This window comes from Lutra lutra, chromosome 7, assembly GCF_902655055.1.
Source record: "Lutra lutra chromosome 7, mLutLut1.2, whole genome shotgun sequence".
Classification (NCBI taxonomy): domain Eukaryota; kingdom Metazoa; phylum Chordata; class Mammalia; order Carnivora; family Mustelidae; genus Lutra; species Lutra lutra.
This window is the reverse complement of record NC_062284.1, coordinates 137592933-137620840: the sequence shown is the minus strand read 5'-3', so window position 1 is coordinate 137620840 and position 27908 is coordinate 137592933. Positions and strand designations below refer to the sequence as shown.

Sequence of the window (27908 nt, the reverse complement as noted above, 5' to 3'; positions counted from 1 at the left end):
GGTGAGCCCCGTGCGGCCGGGATCCAGAGCTGTATCTCTCCTCATTCCTGCACCAGTCCTCCGTGGAGATCTGGGGGATGGCACGGACCACTCCTGGAGAACAGATGCACCGTCTTGACTGTTTTCTCACTGCTTCCACACCCACAAGGCTCAGGTCCCCCAGTCCCGTGGCTCCGGATCTTAGGTTGACAGCCTTTCTGTTTCCCCAAGCGTCTAAATGCCCAGAAATGGGTGTTTCTCATACCTAACTGCACTGTAGCACATACAACATCTCGTATTTTCCCAAAAAGAGACATCCTTCCCTGTCTTTACGCTGGTAAATAGCTAAACTATTTACAGAGCTCAGCCTTCCTTCAGATTCTGCCGTTGCTGTCTGCTCTGTTATTTATGGCACGTTTTCCCCAGAGTGGGAAGAGCTACCGGCCACTGGGCCTCCTGTGGCATAAAACACCCAACGCTCCCTCTGCAGATGCCAGAGGATGGACGCGATGAGTGCTGTGTGACAGGGGTAAGCGGAATCAGGTGTTCCCCGGGCTCACTATTACTATTATTATTATTATTAATTATGCTGTTACTATTAATTATCATTCATGTACCGCCCTCACATTGATTATTGCATTTCAGAGGATTACCACCCACTCAAAGTGGGCTAAGCAGGGGCTTCTATGACCCCACCGAACAGATAGAAACGGGGGCCCAGAGAGGTGGAGTGGGCTGAGTGAGGTGGCCCAGCTCCCACGTGATTGACCAGGACTAGAACCCAGGCCTCTCTGACTCCAGGACCTGTGCTCTACGTCGACATCATGCCTCCTTGACAGGGGAGTGTTGCTTTTTTTCGGAGGCTTTGCCTTGATTCGATGTGCATCTCTGATGGTGACAGGTAATGGTGAGCCTGACCCACCCCAGCATCTTGGGCTGTTCCGTCTACGCTCCTTCCCTTGTCCTAGGCTGGGGCAAGTCCCTGCCCTCTCTCCCCCTGCTGTCCCCAAGCCCGGTGTGATAAGAGTGTGACAAGAATGCAGGAGAGGGGGATGGTCAGGTCAGGTGAGACCACTCTGCTTTTCCCTCTTGCTCACTGTCCCGCCGCCAAGGAAGCATCTGGAACTTGGAAAAGCTCCGCCTTACTCCTGGGCCCAGTTTCTAGGCAGGTGCAAAATGAATAAAGCATTTTGCAGAAAAGCCCACAGAAGCTCTGTGGGAAGAAGTAGGTAGGATTCAGCTATGTGCCTGGTACGCATATGCTGAAATTTTCCCTCAGCTCTCTCTGGGGGACCTGGGGGAGGGAGCACTCCCCAAGGCCAGCCTTCACCTGGGCACCTTCCATACGTTCCTGTGGCTTTGTTATGGCCACACTTTCTCCAGCTGCCACCATGCCGGTGTTGCTGGAGCAAAGGCTCAGACCTCCTTTTAGAAAGACAGGCATCACCGACTCCAGGAAGCCTTCCTTGCTCTCCCGGCTGGCTAAGAAGTTTCTCTCCACTGGAAATTAGGAAGGCCTCAGTCACAGAGCTCTCTTGGGGGGCCATCCCCCTCATGGCCTGTAAGCTCCCAAGGGAGGACGTGGGTCCTTTATCCCTGCACAGCACCTGACACCTTGTAGACACCAATCGGTGTTTCGACCCAAGCTCGGGCATTCAACCACAGACAGGAGACTGCTTTGGAAGAGGGCAGGAAAGGGGGTGAGAGGTGGAGCCAAATGACTGGCTCGGAAGTGGAGAAAGCGGGGGGTGGGGGGGACGGCATGAGGTCTCCTGTGGCTGCCGGGTCACGTGGAAGCAGAAGGGCCACTGGGGCAAATTCTGCAAACATTTAAGCGATGGTTTTACACGCGGCTGCAGACTGCCCCTGGTTTTTCTCAATCTCTCCCAAACTTGCTCCACAAACGGTATCCACAGTAATCTTTTTCTTTTATATTAAGATACTCTGATGAGGTTGTCCATCTACTTAATAACAATGTGATACTCAACACATGCATGATCTCTAACCTCAATTTTTAAATCTACATAATGGGCATTCTGACAGTCATAAACTAATAAGAATTAAATGTGTGTGTGTGCGTATGTGTGTGCAGTGGAACATTAAACTAGGGACCTCTTTTTCTTATTTCTTTTTTTTTCCTTGCAGTTTGCAATTATCCTTCCATAAAGATTTTTCTGAAACATTCTGCTTCTATACCTTCTGTTCTGCTGTTACACCAGACCCTAGTCCTGGCTAGAATGTCATTTCTCTTTAAAGATTTTATTTATTTACTTATTTATTTAGAGTACACATCAGTGGGGGGAGGGGCAGTGAGAGAGGGAGAGGGAGAGAGAGAATCTCAAACAGACTCCCCAGCTGAGCATGGAGCCCGAGGCAGGGCTCAATCCCATGGCCCTGACATCATGACCTGAGTTGAAACCAAGAGTGGGATGTCTAACCCACTGAGCCACCCCGGCACCCCTAGGACATCAGCACAGACTCAAGGTGTGTTTAAATGCAACTGACTCCAGGGTAACTGCTAAGAGATTGGCCTCAGGCAACCAGAGATCTAGGGTACCCCCTGCTCCCCCACTGAATAGGTGGGTAAACTGAGATCCAGAGCCAGGTATGGCTTCCCCAGTCACCTGTGCATGACAGGTCAACAATCTCTGGATCCCAGAGCACAGACCCAGGCCTGCAGGTTCCAGACCTCCCAGAGCTCCGGGGAGGCCAGGGTGTGGGAACTGAACCCAGCCTCCATCTGGGAAGTGAGGCAGCGGCCAAGTAGGTGTGTGTGCGGGGCAGCTGGGGATCCACAGCTGTGCCAGGCCCCTCCTGCCCCAGGGAAGGAACCTGGGCAGGATGGTTCTGTTCAGAGACCTTACAGAGATCAGGCCACGGAACCAGGGCCTGGAATGGAGTGCATCATCCTGATTTCTGAGCAGCGTACCCTCGCCGTGCTCTCTGAGTTCACCTGGGTGCCAAACACTCAGGTCCTAGCTAGCTGGGCCTCTCTTGGTGGACCTACAGAGCTCCCACAATAGACCTCGCGAAGTGCTAGGTGCTGTGTGGGATGGCGGCAGAAATGTAGGCCTGGGCTCTTCTAGGCAGGGAGGAAGGGAACTCTCAGGCAGTTGGCTCTCGGGATGTTGACCCAAGAGGGGCCTCCTGGCCAGGCTGGGCCAGTGGGTGGGGGAGGGAGGAGGGGACAGACACAGGTGTGGCAGGTCCCGAGCCGAAGCCCACCCAGGTTGCAGATGAGGCTGTGGGAACAGGGAGTCTAGAGGCGCCTGCTTGAAAACCTGGGACTGTAGGACCAGGACACGAAGAGGGCTCGCAGCCTGGGAGGAGCAAGAACTGTGTGTGCACGTGTGTGTGCATGTGCGTGTGCATGTGTGTGTGCACGTGTGTGTGCACGTGTGTGTGCACGTGCGTGTGCACGTGCGTGTGCATGTGTGTGCATGTGTGTGCACGTGCGTGCTTGTGTGTGCACGTGTGTGTGCATGTGTGTGCACGTGCGTGTGCACGTGTGTGCTTGTGTGTGCACGTGCGTGCGCATGTGTGTGTGCACATGTGTGTGCGCATGTGTGTGCATGTGTGTGCACGTGTGTGTGCATGTGTGTGCACGTGCGTGTGCGTGTGTGTGCACGTGCGTGTGCATGTGTGTGCGCTTGTGTGTGCACGTGCGTGTGCATGTGTGTGCACGTGCGTGCACCTGTGTGTCTTAGGGGAAAGAACCAGGGGCCGAGGCTACCATTCAAATAGATGTTCTGTTCCCTCCTCTGTGCCTGGCCTCACCGCCTGGAACACCTGTCTGGGCTAGTTGTGCAGATACTGTGGCCACTGATCTCATTTATGTTCTTCCAGACCTGTGGCTAGAACAAGGGATTAGGAACCAGAAGGTCTGAGTCTTTAGTCTTGGGTCTGCTACTAATCTGGCTAAGTGAACCTCAGTTTTCTCACATGGGGAATGGGTCTAACAGCACCCAACTTACAAAGTCGACATGAAAAATACATATCAGCAAATGTATTTTGTAATAATGCATTCTGGTAAGCCTTCACTGAACTTGGCTCTATCTCTGTGGCCGCCCATGTTCCAGCAGACCTGTGATGTGGGAGTCACGGCTTGTCATGGTCACTACCTGTTCCTAGGTCCCTCACAGGCCTGGTGTCTGGGACAGCCGGAGAGCAAGGGGGCATCTGGAAGCTCCCTGCTCCCCCCTCCTCCAGACACATGGCTTTGCACAGAAACACTCTCAGGCCATGTTCCAGCCGCACACCACTGTCTCTCATCTGTCTGCTCGCCGCAGTGTCCCCAAACCCGACAATCACCTTTACCTCCTAGCCCTCGATGGATGCCAGGCCCAAATCCATGGGTGTCCCCAGCTAAGGGTGGTCAGGACAGCCCCGAGTCTAGGCTGTGTCCCCTTGATGGGTGCTGAGAGGGGGCTGTGCTCTCCACTAGCACCCACCTCCATAAGGCTCTGTGGCAGCTGATCAGGAACCCCGGCTGGCGTGGGCAGCTGGTCACTAAGATTCAGGGCCTGGCCTCCCTTGGGGGTTCCCCTCCACTGTGGCCTACTGGTCTGAACTGAGGCCTTCCCAGCATAGTCCCATATTGTTCAGCAACCAACCCGCCTGGCCCCACCCGTTGTCCCTCCCCGGCCTCACCCGTGCGTCTCCCATGGGAGTCTGGCCCGGAGCAGAGTGGGACTGTGGCAGGCCAGTGGGTGTGAGCCGCAGACTCACACGGGTGTCACCCTGTCATTACCAAGCAGGGTTCTTCCCTCCCAAACCAGGGCACAGCCCCAGGTTCTAGGTCAGCGTCTGCCCCGCTGCATCTCAGCCTCCATCGCGATGAGACCACGGCCCTCGCCTCCGCCGCTCCTGCCGCCATGGCCACATTCCCCAGCCCATACCCCTCAGTGAACAGAGCCCAACAGTGAGGCCTCCCACCTTGGCCAGTCACTCAGGGGATCTGGCCCAGATGCAGGCCTCCCTGGCAGAGGGAAGGTGGCGGCTCTGGCCTCCCGCAGGAGCTCTTCCTAATCCTGGCAGCTCAGGATCACCTACGTCTCCACGGCCTGGGGCGGGGGGGTCTGCTCTGTGAGTGGATCAGAATGTGGCTGACCCAGGCCTAGGGCAGAGCCAGTGTCCCCTCTTTTCCAGAAGGCTTCGCTGGGCCATCTTCTCTGTACGGCTTTGGGGATGCTCGTCATGTCTCTTCTAAAAGTCGCATCCCGAAGAAAGAGAAACACTGTCCACCCCTGCTGGTACTGTGGTCACGTGGGACCTGTTAGGGAATGTCACCAAGCAGGGAAGGAATATTTGCATGATTTTCCTGCTCATTAGAATTAGAGAATGCCGAACTGTAAGCAGGTGTGGGGGCACCTGGGCAGCTTGGTCGGCTCTTGATTTCAATTCAAGTCGTGATCTCAGGGTTGCGAGATGGAGCCCTGTGTTGGGCTCCATGCTCAGTGTGAAGAGGGTTTGAGATTCTTCCTCACCCTCTGCCCCTGCTTGCATGATCTCTCTCTCTCTCTTCCTCTCTCTTTCTCTCTCTCTTTCTCTCTCTTAAAATAATAAAATAAAATAAAATAAAATCCTTAAAAAAAAATAAGCAGGTTCATTGGGCTCATCACTCTTCCCTCCTGGGATCAGAGGGTTTGAAGGATAAGAATTCCAGTTTATTTTAAATCTTTTAAAAGTTCATTCTTAGGGAATACCTGTTCCTTAAAGCCAAATTGGAAAACACAGAAGAGTCAGGAGGGGAAACCAACCATCTTCTCATTACTCCAGTGCAACAGGCAGGCAGAAAGCAATGTGTCATTTTCTTGAATGATCGCAAACTCTGATGTGAGTGTTGGAGTCTTGCTTATCCCCAACAGAAATTATTTCATTGTTTCTCTTCCCCCCCCCCAAAGGACTCCATGCCAGCTGAAGTAATGGAACTGATTATTGTAAAGGACTGGAAAAATAACAAAATAAAGAAATGGGGGAGAATGGTAATGACCCCCAAGAAACCCAGCTATCAACCTCTTCCCATCAATGACAGCAGCGGTGCTTGGGTTGGCTATTTAATAGTAATCTACCTGTGGAACAGTCCAGGTTCCAGACCCACAGTGATTGGGAAATGCACTCGTTGCAAAAGTTGTAAATAGACTTCATTAGAGAAGCCACAGCCCAGCAGGCGTGGTCTAAATATCACGGGGCTGCCTCCGGGGATGAGGAGAAGCCCCCGAGGAAGTGGTGTGGCCATTGCTCCCAGAGTCCCCATCACCTGCCCACTCAGGCCGGCTAATTTTATTGGCCTTTGGTCTACTTTACCAAGAGGCTATGGAAGTATAAATAATAAAGCAAGAAAAACAGATCCATTTGGCTGCCTCAGTGGATTTCTCCTGAATGTACTGTGAGTATCCGGTCTTGTCGGTTGGTTGGTTGGTTGGTTTTCTTGTCTAACCCATGCAAAGCTGTGGGAGGATAACCTTCAGTCCCAGGGTGGGTGTCTTTCAGGAAATTCTGGAGGATCTCCAAATCAGGGAAACTCCCCTCTTGAAGAGTGTGCTGGGCATTTTGGTGAGCCCTGATTCATTTTCACGGATTTTGCCCCCCTAGTGCTTTTCTAAAGGAAAATCCTTGGTGGGAGTGGAATAGGGGTTGTCCCAGGAGAAAAAGGAGGTCCTTCCCATTCAGGTCTGCCCCTGCCCTGGGGCTCAGGCTATGCTCATCCTTGTCTATGAGCTGTTTGTTTGTCTTTATCTCTAACCTTGGTGAGAAGCTATAGCTACCAACACATGATTTGGGGGAAGAAAGGAAGGCGGAGAAGCCAGTCCCACATGCAGTTGTAGAATTGCCTTAATTGAGCTGATTTCCACTCTGATCCATCAAAATGCGCAGCGTGACCTCAGAGAGCTCCCTTGTCTGCTGGGTCTTCCTTTCCCCTTTATGGCATGAGTGGCCGCAAATTTGACAATGGCTCAGCCTTCCCAAACCATGCACTCCCTCATCCTGGAATGAGGTCACTGAAGGCAGGAGGAATGGGCCATATAAAGATGTGGAAAGTGCTCGAGGATTTGGAGAAGTCTGTGGGTCTGGCTGGGGACACTGCCTCTCAGGAGAAAGAGCTCCAGATGTGGGCTCCAGGGAAGACTGTGGGTGGGCCCCTCGTGAAAGCTTCAAATATTTTTTAAAAGAATGAAGGCAGAAATCTCCAGGGCAAATGTAGGGATAAGACGATGGACTCATACCCCACCCTCTTTGTTTCCCAGAAAGGAGGACAAAGTCTATTGCAATCCCCATTGGAGTTTGTTCCCAGGTCTTCTCCTCTCATGTCCTGCAGGGGAGGGAGGATCTGTCTTACCACCACTTCATTCTAAACCTGTTTCCAAAAAATAACGTCTAATAAGTCTAGTGCGATCCCCCCTTAAAACAATATCCATCCCTTAAAATAGGCGGACCCCAGTGCATAGCTGGGATACGTCCACAAGACCAGGGCTTCGGTGCTGGTCTTTTGCAGGTGCCAAGGTACATCTTTAGGAAGGGGCCCTCGGACCCTGCAATCCAAGGGTGGGCACTGAGTTTATGCAAAGGCTGTGACCTCTGTGGAGAGCTCTGGAAAGGACTGGAGGGAAACTGGGGTCTCAGAGGGCCTGGGGCTTCTCAGGGCAGGGCACCGCTGTCCAGCCTGTGCAGGGAGAGACCGCTCACTGAGCGAGGGGCACTGTGTCTGGCAGTCACTCATTACGGATCCAGCCACTAGGGAGAGGAGCTTGTCCAGGGCACCCTAAGCTTTTTAGTCTTACTGACTTGAGGGCGGACACTGCATAAGATTTTCCCTGCCCGGCAGGAGCGTGGAGCCCCAAACACCATGCACGGAGTGATTCTGATTCCTGTGTGTGCCCCATTTGCTGCTCTTGTTTCTCCAAACTACCAGGGAGAATAAGGACGAAAGGAATCCTGGCATTCGTGTTGAAAGCGCTATCCTATCCCTCTCTCCCCATGCCTCATCTCTTTGATCTCCCATTACAAAGCCCACTGGGACAGCGTGGGAGGCAAAGGCAGAGCTCCTCCCCGGGGACCCCCTCCGAGGGCAGACGCAGGGCACCTGGGCTGCTCGCTCAGAGGGCTCCTTGCCTGGCTTGGATCTGTCTTCAGGAGGACCATGCTACTTCATCTGTTCGTAAGAGGAAGGAATTGATACCCCAAATGGAAAGGGAATGTGGGAGCAGGAGAGTCAGAGAGGCGTGGCAAGGCAGGTGGTAGCTTTACCGCCCCATGTGGCCCCCACCAGGCTCAGGTTCTGTCTTATTCTTTTTCTTCCCAATTGTGTTTATTTATCTTACTAAGATCACAACCACACACACACACACACACACACACACAAAACCACACACACATGTGCGCGTGCACCTTCCAAACTAAAAACCAACAAAGAGTTGCTCAACGTGGGCAGCCTATCAATTTATTGGGAAATAACCAGTTGCTCTGCTATTTTAATGAACGGAATAAAAGTTAACCTCCTCAGGTATCTGGGGCTGGTACACATCTGACAGGTTTGAATTGAGTTTAGAGCCTGTGATGATGGGTGGAGAGTCCCAGAAATGGGGCCAGTGTGGGCTGCTTGGGGGAACTCCGTGGGGCAGATGAAGACACTGAGGCTTGGAAGGCTTAATAGACTTCTTCTGGGCCACCTCACAGACGCACAAGCAGGAGAGGACCAATATCCAGACTTTTAATTCCATAATCAGTGCTTGTTCCAAAAACTTGGAGAAGTGGAAAACACTTTTAGGGGCCACTGATGGGGCATCACTATAAAATGTGTGTGTGTGCGCGCGCGCGTGCGGGTGCGCCTAAAGCTTCCAGCAGCTTCCCTCCTCTGCTCCAAGTTCTGACCCTGTGCCCGGACACACACACTGCTCCCAGAAGGTTGTCCAAAGGCTTTGCGTCTCACCTAGCTGGTGGGGAACCTACTGCTGGGGATGTTCTCTGCGCAACTCGACGGAGGTAGCTAACTTCTCCACTCCCCAGTGTCAGGAATTAGCTCGCGTGCAGGTAGCGATCTACTCTGAATACAAGAAGCTTCTACTTTTCTTTCTCTTTTTCCAAATTTTTATTTAAAGTCTAGCTAGTTATCATAGAGCGTTGTATTGGTTTCAGGAGTAAGATTTAGTGATTCATCACTTCCGTACAACACCCAGGGCTCATCCCAACAAGTAGAGTTTCTATTTTTAAACCAGGCCGACTCTGTAAACAGTCCTGCCCAGTAACCTGTGAGAGCAAATCCTTTCCATTTTTAATTTTCTTCCTTTATCTGAAACATCCTCAGGGGCTTCACAACCTCGTCTTCTATAACCTATCTTCACACAGCCCCCAGAGCTCTTGTCCATCACCAGCTATGTTTAGTTTTTGCTAGAATCTATGTCATTAGGAGTGGAAGGTGCTGAGAGATCACCTGAGCTCAGAGAGGGGGCGTCCTTTTCCGGTGTCACACAGCAGAGAGGTGTGTGGGATGAGAGCCCGGAGTCCTCCGTGCTTGGTAGTCCTGAGATTTTTTTATATGCACGTGTATTTGTTAGGATGATTTCGGCCTCCAGTAGCTGACTGTGTAATTCACACGAGCACCGCCAGAAGTCTAGGGGCTGGGTGTGCTCTGGGTTCACCTACTCTGTGGCCCCAGATCCAGTTTCTCTGCAAAACCCTGCCTGCATCCATACCTTCCTGCCCGGGACAGCCAGAGAAAGAGAGAGGGCAGCACCCCAATATGCCAGCAAAGAGCCCCGAAATTCACCTTCCTTGGAACACTAAAGTTATGTGCCCCTCCCTGAACCGCTCTCAGAGCTGAACCTCACTATGACCTAGTAGGACTGGGCCCAGCTCTTGGACCACCCCCTGGGAGCTGGGGTGGGGGTCCTGGCCCTGAGCCACATGGGCTGTTTGAGGAGATGGAGGCCCCTAGAGAAATAAAGGTCCGTTAAGAAGATGGAAGCAACAGGTAGGCTCCACAAGAATTCTCAGACCCTGGGTCAGAGTCTGCAGACCCTGTCCGCTGTGCTGAGGGCTGTGTCCACAGGACCTGGCATAAAGGGTTTGAGGGCACAAAGAACTTGGGGATTTGGGGCAAGCCAGACATGGGTCCCATGCCAGTATTCATTCATTCTCTCATTCAGTCAACTGGAAAGAGCCTCCTCCATGTCGGGCCCCAAGGATTTAGCTGCGTGGACCCTGTTGGTGGTGGGCCCATTTCCCCCAGGCTGGCAGGGATGTGAGGGTTAGTTGCTAAAAGCTCACAGCTTCCCTCCCCAATCCAGAAAACTGCCTTTGCTGGGTAGGAGCTAATTGACCCCAGAAGTTCTACCCGAGCCCTGGTCTCCTGGGCGGCTGACCATAGTGCCTGAGCGCTGTCCAACAGGCCTGCGCCCTGGTCTCACAAGGTCAGTGCTGCTCTATGGCTGATGCTCCAGGGCCCTCGTCTGCAGATCAGGCCAAGTCTCCATATTATTTGGAGCCACAACTTTGCTCAGTTCCTTCCCTTTCTGTTCTGCTTTCCTCACTTCCTGAGGAGCTTGTCCCGTACAGGCAATGCTAGAATCCTCATTGCGAGCTCTGTTTCTCAGGACCCCAATCTAAGGCAATCACAAACAGCCTTTACTGTTGAGATTGCACTGTTTCCCATGGATTGCAGGTTAGCAGAGACGTAAATTACAGGAGAATACATAGGGATAGCAAAGGATCAAGCAAAGAAATCTGCTTTCATTTGACACAGAAATTGGTGTAAAAATCATTGACTGTGCCATGCCCAACTAGAGAAATGAACAGATTTTTTAGAATATCATAATTTTGGCAGCTCTCTATATCCTTAGGGCTAGAAATGAAGGGAAAACAAAAAAAAAAAAAAAGAAACTTTTGCGCCCCCCCCCAAAAAAAAAACTCAGTTTTGTTGGGAGAGGCTGAGCTGAGAAGTGGCAAAAGGAGCAGCAATCCTAGAGCCGGAAGATTTGGCTTTTCCTCTCTACAACACTGCCTCTCTTTCTTGGAAAATGTGTAGGGAAAGAGGTTTATTAGAGACCTGGGTTCTCTCTGTACAAAGGGCTTTATTTCTACAAATTAGTCAGGATTCTTTTAGTTGTAAGGAAATAATCCAACTCAAACTAGCCAAACCCAAAAGGCAAATGTATTGATTCTTATGACTTGGAGAAACAGAAATGTGTGAGCTTCAGGTAAAGTTTGATCCAGGAATTCCAAAGATGTCACCAAGTTTGTCTCCCCGTTTCTCTTTCCATCTTTCTCTCTCTTCTGTCCTTCAGTATATGGGAGCCATAACCACATTTGGTTCTAGGACTATATCATTAAGCCATACACTCCAGAGTTAAGAGTCCTGTGCATTCTCAGGGAAAGACTCTGACTGATCTGATTCTAGTCACTCTCATTCCTTAACCAATCAGTGTGGCATTGGATGGATTATTCTGGTGGCCTAGCCCCAGTCACATACCCATGCTATGGGGTATTCTTACTATGATCCAATGGGGTGGAGGGAGCAGTTGGTCAAAGGAATTGAGATGCTGTTACCATAAGACGGGGGAGAGGAGTGCAAAATCAAGAGCTATCTTCTACACCCAGCCCTCTCGATGAAACAGGAACAGCCATTTCTAATTGCCATGGTGATTGCAAAGCATAAATGCTAAGATGGGTGCCAAAGAATCTAGAAATCACTATGTATATCACATGCTAGTCACTGTATTGCTGCCTTCATCTGGTCTTCCTTGTAGGTAATATGGGGCAGTGGGGTTGTTTTGTTCTTTTCTCTGCTAACCTCAAGTCTACTACTCAACAGGACAATCTCTAAGGAAAATGAACCCCATGCTGGGCCTGGGCCTACTTTTGGCTGGCCTTCTCACTGTGGAAGGTCTTCTGAAGTCCGACTTCACTCCTAAGTATCGTGGACCTGCAAGCCAGATCCAGTCATGGAAGGGAAGGAGGGCAGCCCAGGAGCTCACAAAGAGAAACACAGACTTCAGTTGCAACCTTTATAGGAAGTTGGCCTCTAATAGCCCCAACAAGAACATCTTCTTCTCCCCCTTGAGCATCTCTGCAGCCTTCTCCATGCTGTCTTTGGGTGCCCAGGACTCCACCCTGGATGAGATCAAGAGAGGCTTCAGCTTCAGGAATATGCCAGAGAAAGACCTTCATGAGGGCTTTCATTACCTCATCTACAGGATGAACCAGGGGAGCAAGGACCTTGAACTGAACCTTAAAAACACTTTGTTCATTGACCAGAAGCTGCAGCCACAGAAGCAGTTTTTGACAGAGGTCAAGAACCTGTACAATGCAGACACTGTCCCCACCAACTTCCAGAACTTGGGAGACACTCGGAAGCAGATCAATGACTATGTCAGTCAGAAAACCCAGGGGAAAATCAATAACCTGATCAAGAATATAGCCCCTGGCACTGTGATGCTTCTTACAAATTGTATTTTCTTTCGAGGTAAGGCTTGGGGCATATTGGTATGGAAAGGACAGGATTTCTAGTAGACTTGGATTAAAGATCTGGTTGGCCATAGGCTTGCTCTGTGACCTTGAATTCATATGTAATTAATCTTTCAGAACCCTACCTGTCCCATGTAAAATGAGTGCCTTTATATGCAACTCATAGGACAGTTGGTACTCAAAGTAAAAATGCATGAGAAATGAATTTGGGGAAGTCTCCATTATTCTTCCTATGTGCCTTTTCATTATTACTGATTATCCTAACACAGCACTGGTTGTAGAGGTTGGAATGACATTCTTTTCCCATTTCTTAAATGAGGAAAGTTCCCATTTCTTAAACATGGAAAGACTTAGAGTTGCAAAGCCAGGACTAGAACTCACTTCTCTTGACCCATAGGCTGTGCACTTTATGTTACTCCAAGTAGATACCTAGGATGGTGATGGTGTTGATGATGGTGATGATGTTCACTTTGGTGGATGCATAGGTCTTGTCACATTGCATAGATTTCCCCAAGTCTGAGGGTGTGAGACTAAAAAAGGAAATGGAAAAATATTCCCAAATCCAAGCTTTATCCCTCCCTCCACCCCCTTGCCCAACCACACACACCCACTCTCCTGCCCCATGCACACACAAAGGTTGGCCAGCATGGGTGAGAATCAGAGGCCAACAGCCCTCAGGTCAGGCAAGATCACTGCTGGGCTGTCAGGGACATGGTCCTGAATATGGAAGTTCAGCTTCCCCAAATCCAGCGAGACTGATGACATAGAGGAAAAGAGCAGAGGGAAAGAGGAGAACCTGGAAATTTCCAAAGTTGCTGCATCACCTAGATTGTAAAAGCAATGGCAACAGTGGTGCTATTGATGACTAGCATGCACTCAACACTCACTGTACAAGATCACTGAGCTGTACTGCCTTTCCCACTCAGACACAAAGCATATGAAGTACCCATCAAAATCTTCATTCTTCAGACAAGGGCACTGAAGTCCAGAGAGGTTAAGACACTCATCTAAAGTCATCCTTCTAGAACAGTGAAACCAGAGTTGAGTTCAGGGACTTGGCCCTCAAGTCCCCCTACTGGGGTCTCTGAGGTTGGCAGGTGTGAAAAGACCCAGGTCAGAATTTATGTCCAATGGCATCAAAGAGTTCTCAGGGTCAAAAAGGAAGAGTCTAAACACCCAGCTTTGAGTGTTTGCTGCTCTTCAGCGGGTCCCCAAGGGCAGCCTATTCCTTTGGTTTTCTCATTCTTACATGAGAGCAGCTACTCCAGGACTAACTTTAGAATAGAGTTTTTTTCACTCACACCAGACCCAAATAACTCCCACTAAGTATTACCCAGGCCCTTCTGCTGGAACCCAGTCCACAGGCTCACTCAGCCTCAGGAGCAGCTGGGCTTCAGGCAGTCCATGGGTCCCCTCTCAGTTTAGCAATCCTGGTTGTGGATTCTTTGGGAACTGACAATCAGACCCATGACCATCTTACCAGGAGTTTCCAGGGCACGGCACAAAGAGCAAGGATTCCTGGAGACCTGCCCTCAATCCCAGAGTATCCAAATGCCCTCCTTGAATCCATGTGGACAGAGACCAGTGGTTAGCTAGGCCCAGTCAGCTCTTCCCTTTCAGGACACTTATACCACTTTGTCCTTCTTCAATCCTAAGCCAGGTGGCAGCAGGAATTTGATCCAAAAGCAACTAAAGAGGAAGACTTCATTCTGGATGGAAACGAGCGAGTGAAAGTGCCCATGATGTTTCATGGGGGCATGTATGAGACAGGCTACGATAAACAGCTGTCCTGCACCATCCTGGAAATGCCCTACCAGGGCACCATCACTGCCACCTTCATCCTTCCTGACGAGGGCAAAATGAAGAACGTGGAGGCAGCCTTGAAGAGGGACACTCTTGACAGATGGAAGAAATTAGTCACGCGGAGGTACGAGGGTGTCTGGCATAGGCAGCTTCTTCCGTCTTCCTGCCTTCCTTTCCACTCTTTGCTTCTTCTGGTCCGGATTTATTGAGCTCTGACCCCATCACCATGTCCTATTCTGGGCTCCGTAATGAACTTGCATTTTGGTAGGAGGTAGACCAGAAAACAAGTCACAGGCATATAGTGAAGCACTTGCTGTTAGAGGGAGACACATGTGTCATGAAAGTGGAGTGGACAGACCAGAACCATGGCGCTCAGTGGTGGTGGCAGAGGGAGCTCCAGGAACAGGTCGCATCAGAGCTCAGTCTTCAAGGTTGAACAGTGGTGTGTGTTGATGGAAGAGCAGCGATGGAATCCCAGACAGAGAGGAACCACAAGGACAAACACGGGCTGTCAGAGGGAGTTGTTTATTGTACACAGACTCATGTTCCAACTCTAATGTCAAAACAAAACCATCAAAGCGTGTCCCAAATAAGTTTTACTAATAATAGTTGAAGGACGAAAGTGAATCAATATTTTAAGTGAAACAGATTTAAGATGAGCCAACAAAATTCTTCTCAGGCACTTGCTTACCAGTCGATTGTCTTGAAAGGGTCAGGGCTGGGGACTTGGCAGTGTCAACTTGGGTAGGAGCAGTGTCAGGGTAACCTCCTCCCTCCTCTGCACTCTCTTTCGTCCACCTCGCCCTCATCCCTGTTCTCCACCCAACAAGACTTTACCGAGAGCCTCCACCCTGGCTGACACACTGTCAGGAGCCGGGGAGGGTTATAGGGGAGGTAGATCGGATGCTAGGATGGAGCTAGGCTGACATGGGTACTCTGCCATCAAAACACACCCTCAGAGGAACAGCAGAACCATCTCGGATATCTCAATTGGCCCAAAAGCTCCATAAAAGAGAAATTCCATTTCTGAATGCTTCAGATAAAGTCGCTGTGCTGGGGGAATGGGGAGAAGCAGCAGGCTAAGTGGGAGGTCATCATCCCCTGATCCTCCCCGCTACAAACCCAGTCTGGCGGTAGCTCGGCCCCGAGGGCTGCAGAGGGGCTTGGCACAGACAACGTTAAGCCCCACTTGTTAGCCCCAGAGCTGCACCCCATAGGAAATTGGCAGGAATAACTTGGAGATGAGGATGCTGAGTCCCCCAATCCAACTGTAGGGTCTCAGTTCATCATAATTTGAATACTAAAGGAAATGTGACCTTATGGAGCCCACATGACATGAAGCCAGGACTTCTGGGTAAACTGGGGGTGGAGGGCATGGATCCCACTCTTCCTTCACCTCCCATAACCCTCATTCCCCAAGATACTTCTGTGAACTCGGAAACTGTAGGGCAAAGCCTGGAAACTGCCAGTCTCCTTGGCAGCTCATTTCACTGAGAAGAAATGACCCAGCTTGCCTGATGCCTTTGCCTTCTTCAGAGCTTCTCAAATCTTCCTGTGCCCCAGAGTTGCTGATTCCCCAAAGCTGATCTGTATTTTTCTCCACCGCATGCCCTATCTGCTTATACACAGACTCCCAGTTTATGCACCAATGATTATGGGATACTTTTCATCATATGGACCTTCTTGTCTGTCTTCCTTGCTAGAGCACGCACCCAAGGGCACAGGTTTTGCCTCTTCTGTTCACACATGCATCTAAGCATCTGATTTGTACAGAGGAGGCACTTAATTTGTTGAACAAATGAATGAGTGGAAAAGTAAGTCTGGGAGTCATTGGGCCCAGGGCCGGTATTTAAAGCCATGACACTGTATGAGTTTCCTCTGGTGGGAGGAAAGACAGAAGAGAAGAGGACAGAAGGGTGAGGCTTGGACCATCACAGACAGTACAGGTACATGAGGAGATGGTTCTACAAAGGGTGAGTGAAGGAGTGGCCGGTGAAGGAGGGGAAGGCGGACTTGGGTTGGAATGCTTCAAGGTGGAAAAAGGGGATCCTTTCTCTGAGAGCTGTCTCTTGAGTCAAGTGAGCAGAGCTCAGCTGTGACCCTGGAAAGTGGAAGGTTGAGGGCAAAGACCCAAGTGGAGTGGGCTTCGGCAGTCGTGGGAGGAAGTGGAGATCACTGGCAGAGAGACAACTCCTTTCTGCTATGAAAGGAAGAAAAGGAATGGGCTGGAAACTGGAGAGTTGGCTCGGGGCCAGCGGAGATGTGTTTGCTCCTGTTTTGTAGGGTATCAGTTAACAGAGAACATGGTCTGTCTTGAAGGTGATCAGGCAGACACCGTTTGTGATGGATGGTGCAGAACAGAAAGGAATGCAGGCAGGGGCGAGGTCCTGGGTAGGCAAGAAGAAACAGGGCTCAGGGCTGGGGGACAGGAACGTGGGGCCCACAGGTGTCCCAGGACTGCTGATCCCAGCCCCCAAGCAGGGAGGCCCATCGGGTCTCACCCACAGAAGATAATTCAAGGATGGAAGGAGAAACACCTGCTGGTCAGGGACTCCTGAGCGCCCGTGTGCATTTGCTTCACACTCTCATGGCCCCGCCTGCTGGGACTCGTGCCATCATCTCCCCAAGTGGTTTGGGGGAGATGAGATCTTTTGCTCCAGGTCACAGAGTTCATGAGAGTCAGAATGAGTTTGAGCTCAGTTTCCCTGGCTTCGGCTCCCAGGCCCTAGGTGTCTCCGGCATCCAGCCTGCTGGGTCAGGACAGGCTCAGGGCTTGGCCAAGGCCAGGACTGTCAGGGGGATGACATCTCCATGTCTGCAGCCACAGGGGCCCCGAAACAGTGGGGACTTGAGGGCATTTCTGTGGGTGATGTCTTTGGGGCGGGGATGCTAGGAAGAAGGGACACAGTTCAGAGAGCATAAGTGTTCTGAAGCCAGGCTTCCAGGGACCGAGTCCCTCCTTGTTGTGGGGACAAAGAGAGGGTCTGAGACCTCCAGGGCTGGGAAGACCAATGTCCCATTCATCACTTCCCCTGCAGCCTGACCGGGAAACCAAGGAGACAGCTTCTTACCTGTCCCTCCCATCTCCCCAGGGTCGTAGACGTGTCCCTGCCCAGGTTCTCCATCAGTGGTAACTATGACCTGAAGAGGACGCTCTCCCACCTGGGTATCACCAAAATCTTTGAGGAGCATGGTGACCTCACCCGGATCGCCCCTCATCGGAGTCTGAAAGTGGGTGAGGTAAGCCTGCCTGGCCTGGATGCCCCCCCACCCCCCGCCACGGAGCCTTCGCACAAGCGTGGGCTGGAGCCACTGTCCCAGCAGCTGAACCAGCCGGGTCTTGTACCGCTGGTCAGGCCAGGCACTGATCCAGCTCTGTCCCTAACCAACCTTGTCATCCTGGGACAATCATGTTGCTTCCCCAAGCCTCATGTTTCCATTCTTTAAAGTTGGAAATATCAAGTTCCTAGTTCTATGTTAGAGGTCAGTTCTGGGCAACAAACCAGTGATCAAGGCCTGGCACATTTATCAGGCCGAGAGCCGGTGTAGGTCTGACCCAGGGCCTCACGGGCTGGTTGGGAGTAAGCTGAAAACATGTGCTTGACCAAGAGACAAACAAGCTACGGGCCCTGTGGTTCCCAGCAAGGCAGAGCACCTGCCTGATATGGGGAGAGAGGATGGTGGGGGGTAGGGTCCCCAGGCTGAGCAGCTATAATACAGGACACCCCGTTAAATTCACATTTCAGGTAAGTGACCAATTTCTTTAGTCCAAAATATTGCCTAGAAGAGACTTACACTGAAGATACTCATCGTTTACCTGACATTGAAATTTAACGGTCCATCCTGCATTTCACCTGGCGGCCCGACTTTTAGGTTAAAAGGACCTTGGGGGTGAGGAGATTTGCAAGGAGCAGAGACAGGTGTGGGGAGTATCTTCCAGCAGGAGGAGCAGCACAGCCGGAGGGAAGAGGCCAGAGGAAGAAAGACAGAATTGTCTTCCTTTTCGCTTAGACCTTCCATAGATCATCAGAGCCAACTCCCCCTTTCCTGGGGCCTTTACTCAGTTCCATGGCTCCTCTCTTTTCCGCAGTTAGGTGTGCGCATGGCTGTGATTCCGAGTGTCGACGGCTGCTGGCTGCCCACTAGTAAAATTGCTAGGATTTTGTAGAATGGAATGAAATGTGTCAGTATGAGCAGAAAAGCAGGGTGGATCTCCACGTCCCAGATGTGGGTGCCCTGGGGTGGACCTGGGGTCTCAGTCATCTCTGATGCCCACCGCCCACCCCCCCCCAGATTTGGTCCCTTCCTTGTCATCCCCCAGGAAGCTAAGAGGAGTGTGTACAGGACTGGGGGCTTCCTGGTGGGGACATCACGCTGTCCCTTCCATCTAGCTAACTTTCTGCAGACCATTTCTGCCATTATACCTCTCAGCACTTTCCTGTCATTCACAGAAGGATAGCGACCCCCACTCCATCCCCCCTGCTGCAGCCGATGCTCCCCCCGCCTCATGGCTCCCCTCACACTGCCTCTGCTTGTCCTGAGTCCTTCTGGCGACGCAGCAGAAGATCCAGGAGCCTGGGGCGGCCAGCACCAGCCGAGTTACCACTCTGCTGGGCCACCCTGGCTGAGGCCTCTCCTTCTCAGGGTCTCTCACTATGCGTGGCCCAGAGTGGTTCGGCGACCCTGACCTTGATCCTGATTTCCGCAGGCGGTGCACACGGCGGTGCTGAAGATGGACGAGAAGGGCACAGAAGGGGCGGCCGGCTCCGGAGCACAGACGCTGCCCATGGAGACGCCGGTCTCCGTCAAGCTGAACAGACCCTTTCTGGTGTGTATTAGGGATAGCGTCGTGTCCACCATGATCTTCTTGGGAAAGATTGTTAACCCTACTGGGCAATAAGGGGGTGTTTCAGCTCGCTGCAGGCCCCAGATTCAGCCTGGGGCTGAAAATGTTTCATCTGCCTGAAATCGGGATCCCAGGACCTCCTAATCTTACTCCACAACTTCATAAACTCCCAAGACCACCATCCGAACAGGCAGTGCTCCTGGTTCTGGGGATCCTGTGCGCCCCAACCCCCACCCTGTCCTCCCTCAGCCCCCTCCCTGCAGGGTCCAGTTTCTCTGGGCTTAGATGTCCCAGCCCCACCCACTTGGCTGGCTGTGATCTTCTCTCCCCAGAGAGGAGGAAAGGGGGCTTTGTGATTTAATAAACACTCCCTCAGTTCTGCTGGCTGTTGGTGGATAATTTGGGGAAGCTGTGAAACAAGGCAAGTACCTGGGCTTTAGAGTGAGAGAGACCTGGGTTCAAATCTTAGTAACAAAGTGTCTTTGGGAAAGACATGGGGCTCCTCCGAGCCTCTGTTTCTGTGTTCCTGAAATGAGGACAGGGATACTCCCCTCTGGGGCTCTGCAGAAACTAGCACTGCTAATACTGCTTGGTGAGCCCTTAGCCTTGGGTCTTTAGTATGTGAGCTACAAAGTCATATCCCCCACAGGGTCCCCTGGGAGTTCAGGGTTCAGCCAGGCATCCAGTTGGAGGGCAAAGCAGCGGTGGGGCTGGTCTGGCATTAGAGGGATGGAGCCTGGAGTAGCAGCAGCTAGGATTCATTGCCTGATTCCAGAGCCCCCCAGGATGAGTCTGGGGTTCGGCCCTCTTAGCAAGCTCAGCTGAAGAGTGAAAGGGGTCCCTGTACCTGCCCTGGAAAGCTTGTCCCTGCAGGGTCCTCCCATGACCACTAGGGGGCACCTAGATAACGACAACGGGAGCCCTCCTTTCCAGTGGTGGATTCCTTTGCTTCCCGCTGTGAATTCCTGCTGTCCAAGTGTTTGAGAGGAGGGGTCCTGACTGGCGTGGCACTACGAAGCCTGAGCCGGCATCAGCTGTCACCCTGGGGGTGCCTAGCAACTCACAGCTCACTGTGCTTTTTGTGCTCTGGTCACAGCTCCCCGGTGTGTGGCCAGAATGGACATCCATGTGACAGATCTACATGCAGGGCAATGAGGTGACTGTCCTAGGGCCTCATGGTTAGACACACGCTGTAAACACTCCTCTGTTGGGTTCAGGCAGGGAAGGTACCACATGGACTTGGAGGCCCAGTTGGTCCTTCCTGAGCTCCTCTCCCAGATACAAGAGCCCGCCCCCCAAGGCCCTTTTGGCATGTGTGTATTGGGCATATGGCTGGGTCCTGAAGACCCAACCCCCCACAGAGGCTGGCAGAGAAGGTTAGTTACAGTGCGGTAAGGTCTCAGAAGGGGGAGTACAAGAGTAAGCACCCCTCTTTGAGAGGGAGGGGGACAGAGAGGATTGGGACACTGCACAGACACTGTCTGTGGGCAGACACCTGACACACACGGAAATGCTATGCGGTCAGCTCAGGTGTGCAGCATTATCCACCGGGGACATGGGACAGTCCAGTCAGCCACCAAGTAGCTGGGGACTTGGACATGTCATTCGACTCCTCTGAACCACATTTATTGAAAGGGGGTAGTCATACCTACGTCTTGGGGCTGAGGAACTCTGAGGGCTCCACGGTGTTGCATAGATGCCTCGCTGGGCAGGTAGCAGCCGTTCCACGGAGAGCTGCTGCTACGGTCTTCTGCCGTCCTCACTCACATCTCGGAGGCGACCAGCTCTTTTCTAAAAAACAGTGATCCAGGCACTTGCTTGTGCTGTCCCCCTGACTGAAGATGCCCTCATCCTGCCCGATGAGCTCCTGCTCATCCTTTAATGCCCCATCAACTATGACATCTTTATGAGATCTCCCCTACCTTTCTGGCATCTTCCAAGCAGCCTTTAATAAAGCACTCACCTCCATGGTTCCTGGGTCTGAATTTCCCCTCCACCTCTACGTCAGCTGCGATCGATCCTGCGTTAAACAATAATTTATGGGGCGGCAATCCGTGCACTGGTTGCTGATCCAAACAGACCTCGCTTCTGCCTTCATGACATTAAAATCTTTAATATCTAGTGGGAGAAACAGCTGTGAGTCACGTCGGCACATCTTGGCATTTCTGTTCACAAGCTCCAGGGAGCATGATGAGAGATAGCCCTGGGGGCCTTCGAGGGTACGGAATGGGGGTCTGACCCATGTTGGGGGCTTCAATAAGGCTGAGAGAGCTCTGACTGCTGGGAGCTTATCTGCTTGAACTATGAATTAAACCAGCACGCAGGTATGTTTTTCCAGCGTAGTTCTCAATCTAAAAAATCCTGGCTGGTCTTTTGCCAGCTCTAGTGCTTAACTGATCTTCCCTTTAACCAACTTTATTCTAAAAATGATCACTGCACAATTTTAAATATTTTGTATGTGATTTCCTACCTTTACAGCCATATATTCATTCTGCACTTCAGAAATAAATTCTATCCTGGGGGAGGGGGAAAAAAAAGAGGGGAAGAACTTGGAGTAGCAGCAGAGAGAGACTACCAACATGTGCAAAGGTCCTGGGGTGGGAAGTTGGCAGGGACGAGAAACTAAAATGAGATTAATGTGAACAGCAGAACAAAAAAGTTCAGGAGGAGGTGGGCAGGGAGGCTGGAGAGGTGGGCTGGGGTGTCGGGGGCCACGGGGAGAATGCTGGTCTTTAACCAAAGAACTATGGTGAGCTGCCACTGGTATTTCATTGGAGGATGACTCAGACACACTTGTGCATTGTAAGTGTCCCTCTTGCTGCAGACAGGGGGTCCCCCAGCCCACTTCCCAGGCTGGGCTGCAGAGAGCATGCTCAGTGTGTGTTTGCTGAAAAGAAAAACTACCACAGAGGTCACCGTGGCTCCAGACGTGGCCAGCTCCCTCCCAGGGTTCTGCCGAGCACAGGCCCTGCATCGTCACCTCCCTGCACCTGCTCACATCACTTCCACCCTACCCTGCCCAGCTGCTCTCCCTGCTCCCCATTCTCTGCCACGCTTGCCGGCTTCTTTCGGAGTGGTACTCCCGCTTCCAGAAAGATCGACTCCTACCTCTTCTAAGAAGCCTTCACAGGCCCCCTGTTGTGGACTGACTGACCTCACGAAAGAATAAATGAGTACATGGATTTTGCCTTTGAAATAAGCAACCCTTCCTATCGACCTCCCACAGGACTCGCACTGCATAGGTTTTCCCACCTGCCGGGTTGGTGGGACCATTCCCCTCTACTGATGAGAAAACTGAGGCTCAGGAAAGACCACATAATTTGCCCAAGTTCCCATGGCTGGAGAGCCACAGATCTGAGACTAAATGCCCCGGAGATGCCCACCACGAGTGTACTTAATGATAGGAGGATTAGCCGCAGCCAACGTCAGAACCCCAGGGCGGAACCCCTTGGATATGATCCAGCTTGACCTTCCACATAATGCAGGAAGCTTTGGTGCAGCTCCCGAGCAGACGGCTTTCCAAACGCATGCAGGATGTCAGGAAGCTGGTTTCCCATCGGCCCAGGCTGAGGTCATTCGTGTGAGCACATGCTGGAGGCGACAAGCTGGTGCGCTGGTGAGGATAGTGACAGGAAGCCCTAGTTCCTGACCCTGCTTTGCCCAGATGCTATGTGATTTGCCCACTATGTGATTTGGGCAAACACCTTCTTCCAGGGCCTTCGCTGCCCACCTGTGCAGTGATGGGATTGCCCTGGCTGATCTCCAAAAGCCCTTTGATCTCAGACCACACTTTGATGTTTGTCTTGAAAATGATAGTATCTGCTGCAAAGTTTCATCTTCCTTTTCCATGCATTCATTTGTCCAACAAAGACTTATTAAGCATCTCCTGTGCACCCGGCAGGGGGCCCAATGAGAGTTTGGGACCCATGGCCGGCTTCCTCCCTTTCAGGCCCAGGTGGGTCAGGGCAGTGCTCAGGCATGACAGTAGGAGTGTGAGGCCAGGGCTCCCTTCTCGGTGGGAAACACACTCTCTATGTCTGCAATTCCCCAAATTTCTTTCATTCCCAAACCACTGTTGATATTGTGGCTTTTGTGCCCTTAGGCACTCAAGAGGGATCTTTAAATCAATTTATATTGAAAAAAATTTGTTCAAACAGAAAATTTAATATCACAACCATCAATAGAAAACCAGAAAACAGGCCACGGGTAGGAAATAACTAAAAATACACACAACACAAACGACCTGGTGATTCAGCTCCACCCACACCTGAGCCTAAAGCAAGTCCCGTTTGGTTAAAGAGGAAAGAAAGCAGGCAAGACAATGGCCACCAAGACCCTTGTTGGCTCAAGGCTCAAACTCAGGATGCCATGAGGTCTGGGGTGGTCGTCTTTCATTCCAGGGACTTTGTTGGGGGCCTCAAGTGGTGGGAGGATGGCAGGAGGCCCTGGAGTCCAGACAGATTCAAGTTCAAATCTGAGCTCCGCCATGTGTTGGGTTGGAGACATAGGGAATCCTCTTCGTTGTGCCCAATCCTGAGTTGTCTTCTCTGTGAATCGGGGACCATCCCATTCATATCATTGACTACTCACAGGGGATTACGTGACATGATGCATGTGAACCTGCTAAGCACTTGCTGGGCACCAGAGCCCATCAGTGATGCCCAGTGTAAAGGCATCCAGAGCGGGGAGGAAGGCACCTGAGGGGGCTTCTCTGAAAACTGCGTGCCCTCCCAGCACGGGTAACCTTTGCTCTGCTGTTTCTCTCCGTGCGATGTGAACAAAGGGATCTCAGATTCCAAGACTGGGCTGGGAAAAGGTCCCTCCAGGATGAAGATCCGTTCTGGAGCAAGAAGCCCTCATGCCCCATAATGTTGAAATAGTGACCTCTTTGCCCAAACCAACAGAAAACAAAGGATCACCCAGACAAAATTCCTCAGGGCCGCAGGGTCTGTCTGGATCTACCCCCTTCCCCATCTCCACCTTCAGCTTGGCTCAGATCCTAGAAGTCACGTGGGCCCTGTGGGCAGGCTAAGGAATGAGCACTGTTGCAGCAAACCAATGCAGGGAACCCTCCCCCCCGAGACAGGTGCTCACGTCCACACTGGGCATTGTTGGGTCGCTCTTGGGGAGCTTCTGGACGACAGCTTCTGGTTAAGACTACATGGCAAGTCCAGCCGGGACGTGTCCAACGTGCTCCACAATTAGAGCAAGAATAGGGGAAATTGAAAAAATGTATATTAAATGTATTAATTAAATATTAAATATATTAATTAAATATTAAATATATTATATAAGACATATATTATATATCAATTACATTATTACTTATTAATCAATCATAGTAATATAGTATATTAACCATATAATTATTTTATAGCATATTTATTAATATTAATTAATTATATATAATATATAATTATGTATTATATATTATAATTAATGTTATATATTGATTATATTAGCTAGTATATAATATTGGTTAATTATATTAATATAATTAATATTAATAACAATCAATATTCTATATTAATTAATTATATTAGTATATTATATTAATATATAATTATGTTGATTATATATTAATATATTAATACGTAATAATATTTATCTATATATTAAAAGAGAAAAGTATAAAGCCAGATTTAAAGAGTGGCGTGAAGATCTGTATAAACCAGAAATGGGCAGGAGCATAGAGATGCGTTAGGCAGGCAGAACGTGTAGCCAGGAAGAGAAGAGTCCAGAGGAGCCCAGGCACCGCGGGAGAAGGTCTGTGGAGAAGGATGGAGACTTGGGCTTGGGCTCCATCTCGATGGGACCTTGGATGGACCCAGAGGACCCACTCCTGATCGCTGCGGTGGCAGGGCTGGTCTTAGGAATTGGGGAGAAACAGGTCTTTGCTTTCGCCATGGCCTGAGGCACTCAGAGCTGGGGAATCGTCTCGGGGAGCTGCTTTCTGGGGCCCCGGGCAGAAGTTGCGCAAAGAAGAAACCCCCAGCTCCCCTCATTGTTAAGTCGGCTTGCCGTTCTCCGGAAAGTCTGACTCAGTGGCTCTAGGCGGGGCCTGGGAATGTGCATTTTAATGAGAACACAGGTTCTCCTGACAATGAGCCACGCTTGGGAAACTCCGCACTTCGGGAGGCCGACCTGTTTCACAGACCGCAGGCCTTTTTACAAAAACGCCTGGGTGTGGCCAGTTGAGCTGAGCTGGGCCCTTGGGGTTCCCTGCCTGCCTCCCACTGCCCTCCCACCTCCTCCCCCGTCTTCGTCTTCCCTTTATTGTTCCTCGGTCCCCATCTCTCACGGAGGAGAGTCCCTGCCCCGGAGGAAACCACACAAGGTGCAGCCTGGGCACTGGGGGAGACGGACACGTGAAGAGGTAGATTGTTGTGGTTTGCTCCAGTGTTTGCGAAGGGAGGGCCCGACCTTCCGTGGGATCTGGAAAACTCTGCGGCGTGGGAGGCCTGGAGCTGGAGTGGGCAGGGTGGAAAGCAGCTGCTGGTCAGGAGGGGAGGGATGGAGAGCCGTCTAGACAGACTGAGAATTAAGGTCTCAGGGTACAGCCCGGGGGGAAGAAATGTCAGGGCTGAATCACTTTATTGTATCGCAGTTTACATAGAGTAAGTGACGCAAGTATTTCTGGCCATTACTTCTTCGGGACTTTGTCTCGACCACCCTCTCCGTGCCCAGGACTCCAGCTACCCATCCATGAGACCACCTGCTTTCAGTTCGCAGATCCCTGGGCTTCTGTCATTTCTCCCGTCTGTTCTCTTATGTTTGGGCACAGCTCCTGTTGCTGTCTTTTCAAGCTTCCCGATCTTTCCTTCTACCACTTAAATTTTCCCTTACAATTGTTCTGGTCTGGATTCTACTGTGGTGACACTGGTTTTAAAAGCCACCTAACGTATTCACAGAACTGTTGTTTTAATCCTGTCAAGGATTTTATCACCTCTTCCTGATAAAGTGTCCTATTTCAGATACAATGTTGTTAAGGTGTCTAGGACAGTGTAGCCTTAATGTCAAGATGTGCCTCTTGTAGGGTCTCTCCTGAATACCTGAGATGTTCCTGGAGGTCCCCTAGCTCAGCCCGGTCCGAGCCTCCCTCCCTCCCCAGCTACGTGAACTCTGGGCGTTCCGCCTACATCTTTATGGCAGTTCGGGGTTTTCCTGTTGCATCAGGACCATCCTTGTGGAATGTCTCATTATGCATGCAGAGCTGAGCACTTAGCTTTTGCACCAAAGCGAACCCTCACTTTCCTGCCTGAGCTTTCCCAAATTCTGATCCCTGTCCCCTGGGCTCAGCTAGCACACCAGCCTTGGCTTGGGTTTCCCAGCCTGGAGCCAGAAAGTGTCTTTGGACTGAACAGCAGGACAATCACAGGGTTCCCCTGATCTGTCTGCCTTCTCTGCCTACCGTCCAATGCCTGAATTATTTCACATATTTTTTTTCAGGGTCTCAATTGTTTCATGTATTTTGTCCAGTTTTCTGTTTACAACTGTTCATAAGTTCAACGGCCAAAAGTGTAAGTCAACTCACGTGTTATGTGTATACACACGCCTGTGTAACTAGCGCCCGAATGAAGACCCAGAAAGGTCTTTCTTGCTCATTTCCCGCCAGTATCACCCCTCAGAGGCAAATTGCCCATTTAATTGATTTCAATTCACTCCTTCATCAAACACTTCAAGGGAGCCCTTTGTACTGGCCAAACAGAGGTGCACGGGGAGAACAGAGAGGCGAGTTCCCTGATTCTTTTCATTTTCCATCAAGCAAATAACTGTGAAATTATGACCTTGATAAGTATTTCGCTAAGAGGTTAATGGTACTATAAAAACATTTAAAGGGGGGGGATTTTCCTGATCTGAGTACTCAAAGAGAGCTTCCTTAAGGGCGTGACATGACAGAGGACCTAAGCAGTGGAAAGGAACTAATTCAGGGAAAAAGTCTGGTGGGAGAGGGGAGTGGGGCATGACAAAGATCACCCAGGAGCGTCCTAAAAATGCACAAAACAGCTGGACACAGCAGTCCAGAACATGGCTTTGAGGTCTGTAATGAAGTTAGAAGGGCTGGCGGAGCCCCACCAGTGCTCGTTGGATGAGATGCCGGTACCCTCTCTGGGAAATGGGAAGCTACTGGAACAGTTGAAAATAGGTAAATAGGTAAAATAGGTAAGTGATGTGTTGGTGTGGGGAATGAGGAAGAAGGAGGTACAAGAGTGAGTCCTGGGCTACCTAAATGAGGGCAGTGCCACGGATGGAAATGTTGAAAGAAGGCCTCAGCCGTGACTTTGATGGGAAGACGGTGCTTGGGAAAGAGTCTGAGTTCAGTCTGGATGTTACTGAGCTTCGGCTCATTTGTGACATTGGGAGGAAATATCAAGGATGTGGTTAGAAATATGGAGTTCAGAGGAAAGGCCTGGCCTGGGAATTAGAAATAATAAGTGATGGGTATCTCAATAATGAAGCCCAGGGCATGATAAGATCTGCTGGAGGTGGAGGAGAGCACCAAGGAGAGGGCGCCAAGGCTCAGGGTGGAGGGGACACACCAGGACCGGGCACAGGAGGGGACACACAGAGGTACTAAGGAGGAGGGATGGAGGGAGACGGGGTGGGGGGAGAGGAGAAAGGCAGGAGACGGTGGTGTCACAGAGCCACAGGGAGGGACTGGAGAAGCCCAGTGTGGTGTCCAGGGTCAGCTGCTTCTGGGGAGGCAGCTAAGATGAACCTGGCCACAGTCACAGGCTGGCCGCCTCTGTGGACCTGGAAGCCAGACTGGAGTGGGCCAGGGGTGAGCAGAAGTGAGACCGTGAGGACCATGAATACA

General features: G+C 51.1%; 1 protein-coding gene across 1 annotated transcript; it reads left to right on the top strand.

Moving 5' to 3' along the window:
- Positions 1-6185: 6185 nt before the first annotated feature.
- SERPINA12 (serpin family A member 12) lies at positions 6186-19460 on the top strand. The gene is made up of 5 exons (XM_047737860.1): positions 6186-6367; positions 11789-12439; positions 14098-14368; positions 17337-17484; positions 18953-19460. The coding sequence occupies exons 2-5, from the start codon at positions 11806-11808 to the stop codon at positions 19142-19144; spliced, it is 1245 nt and encodes a 414-aa protein (XP_047593816.1). The 5' UTR covers positions 6186-6367; positions 11789-11805; the 3' UTR covers positions 19145-19460.
- The last annotated feature ends 8448 nt before the right edge of the window (positions 19461-27908 follow it).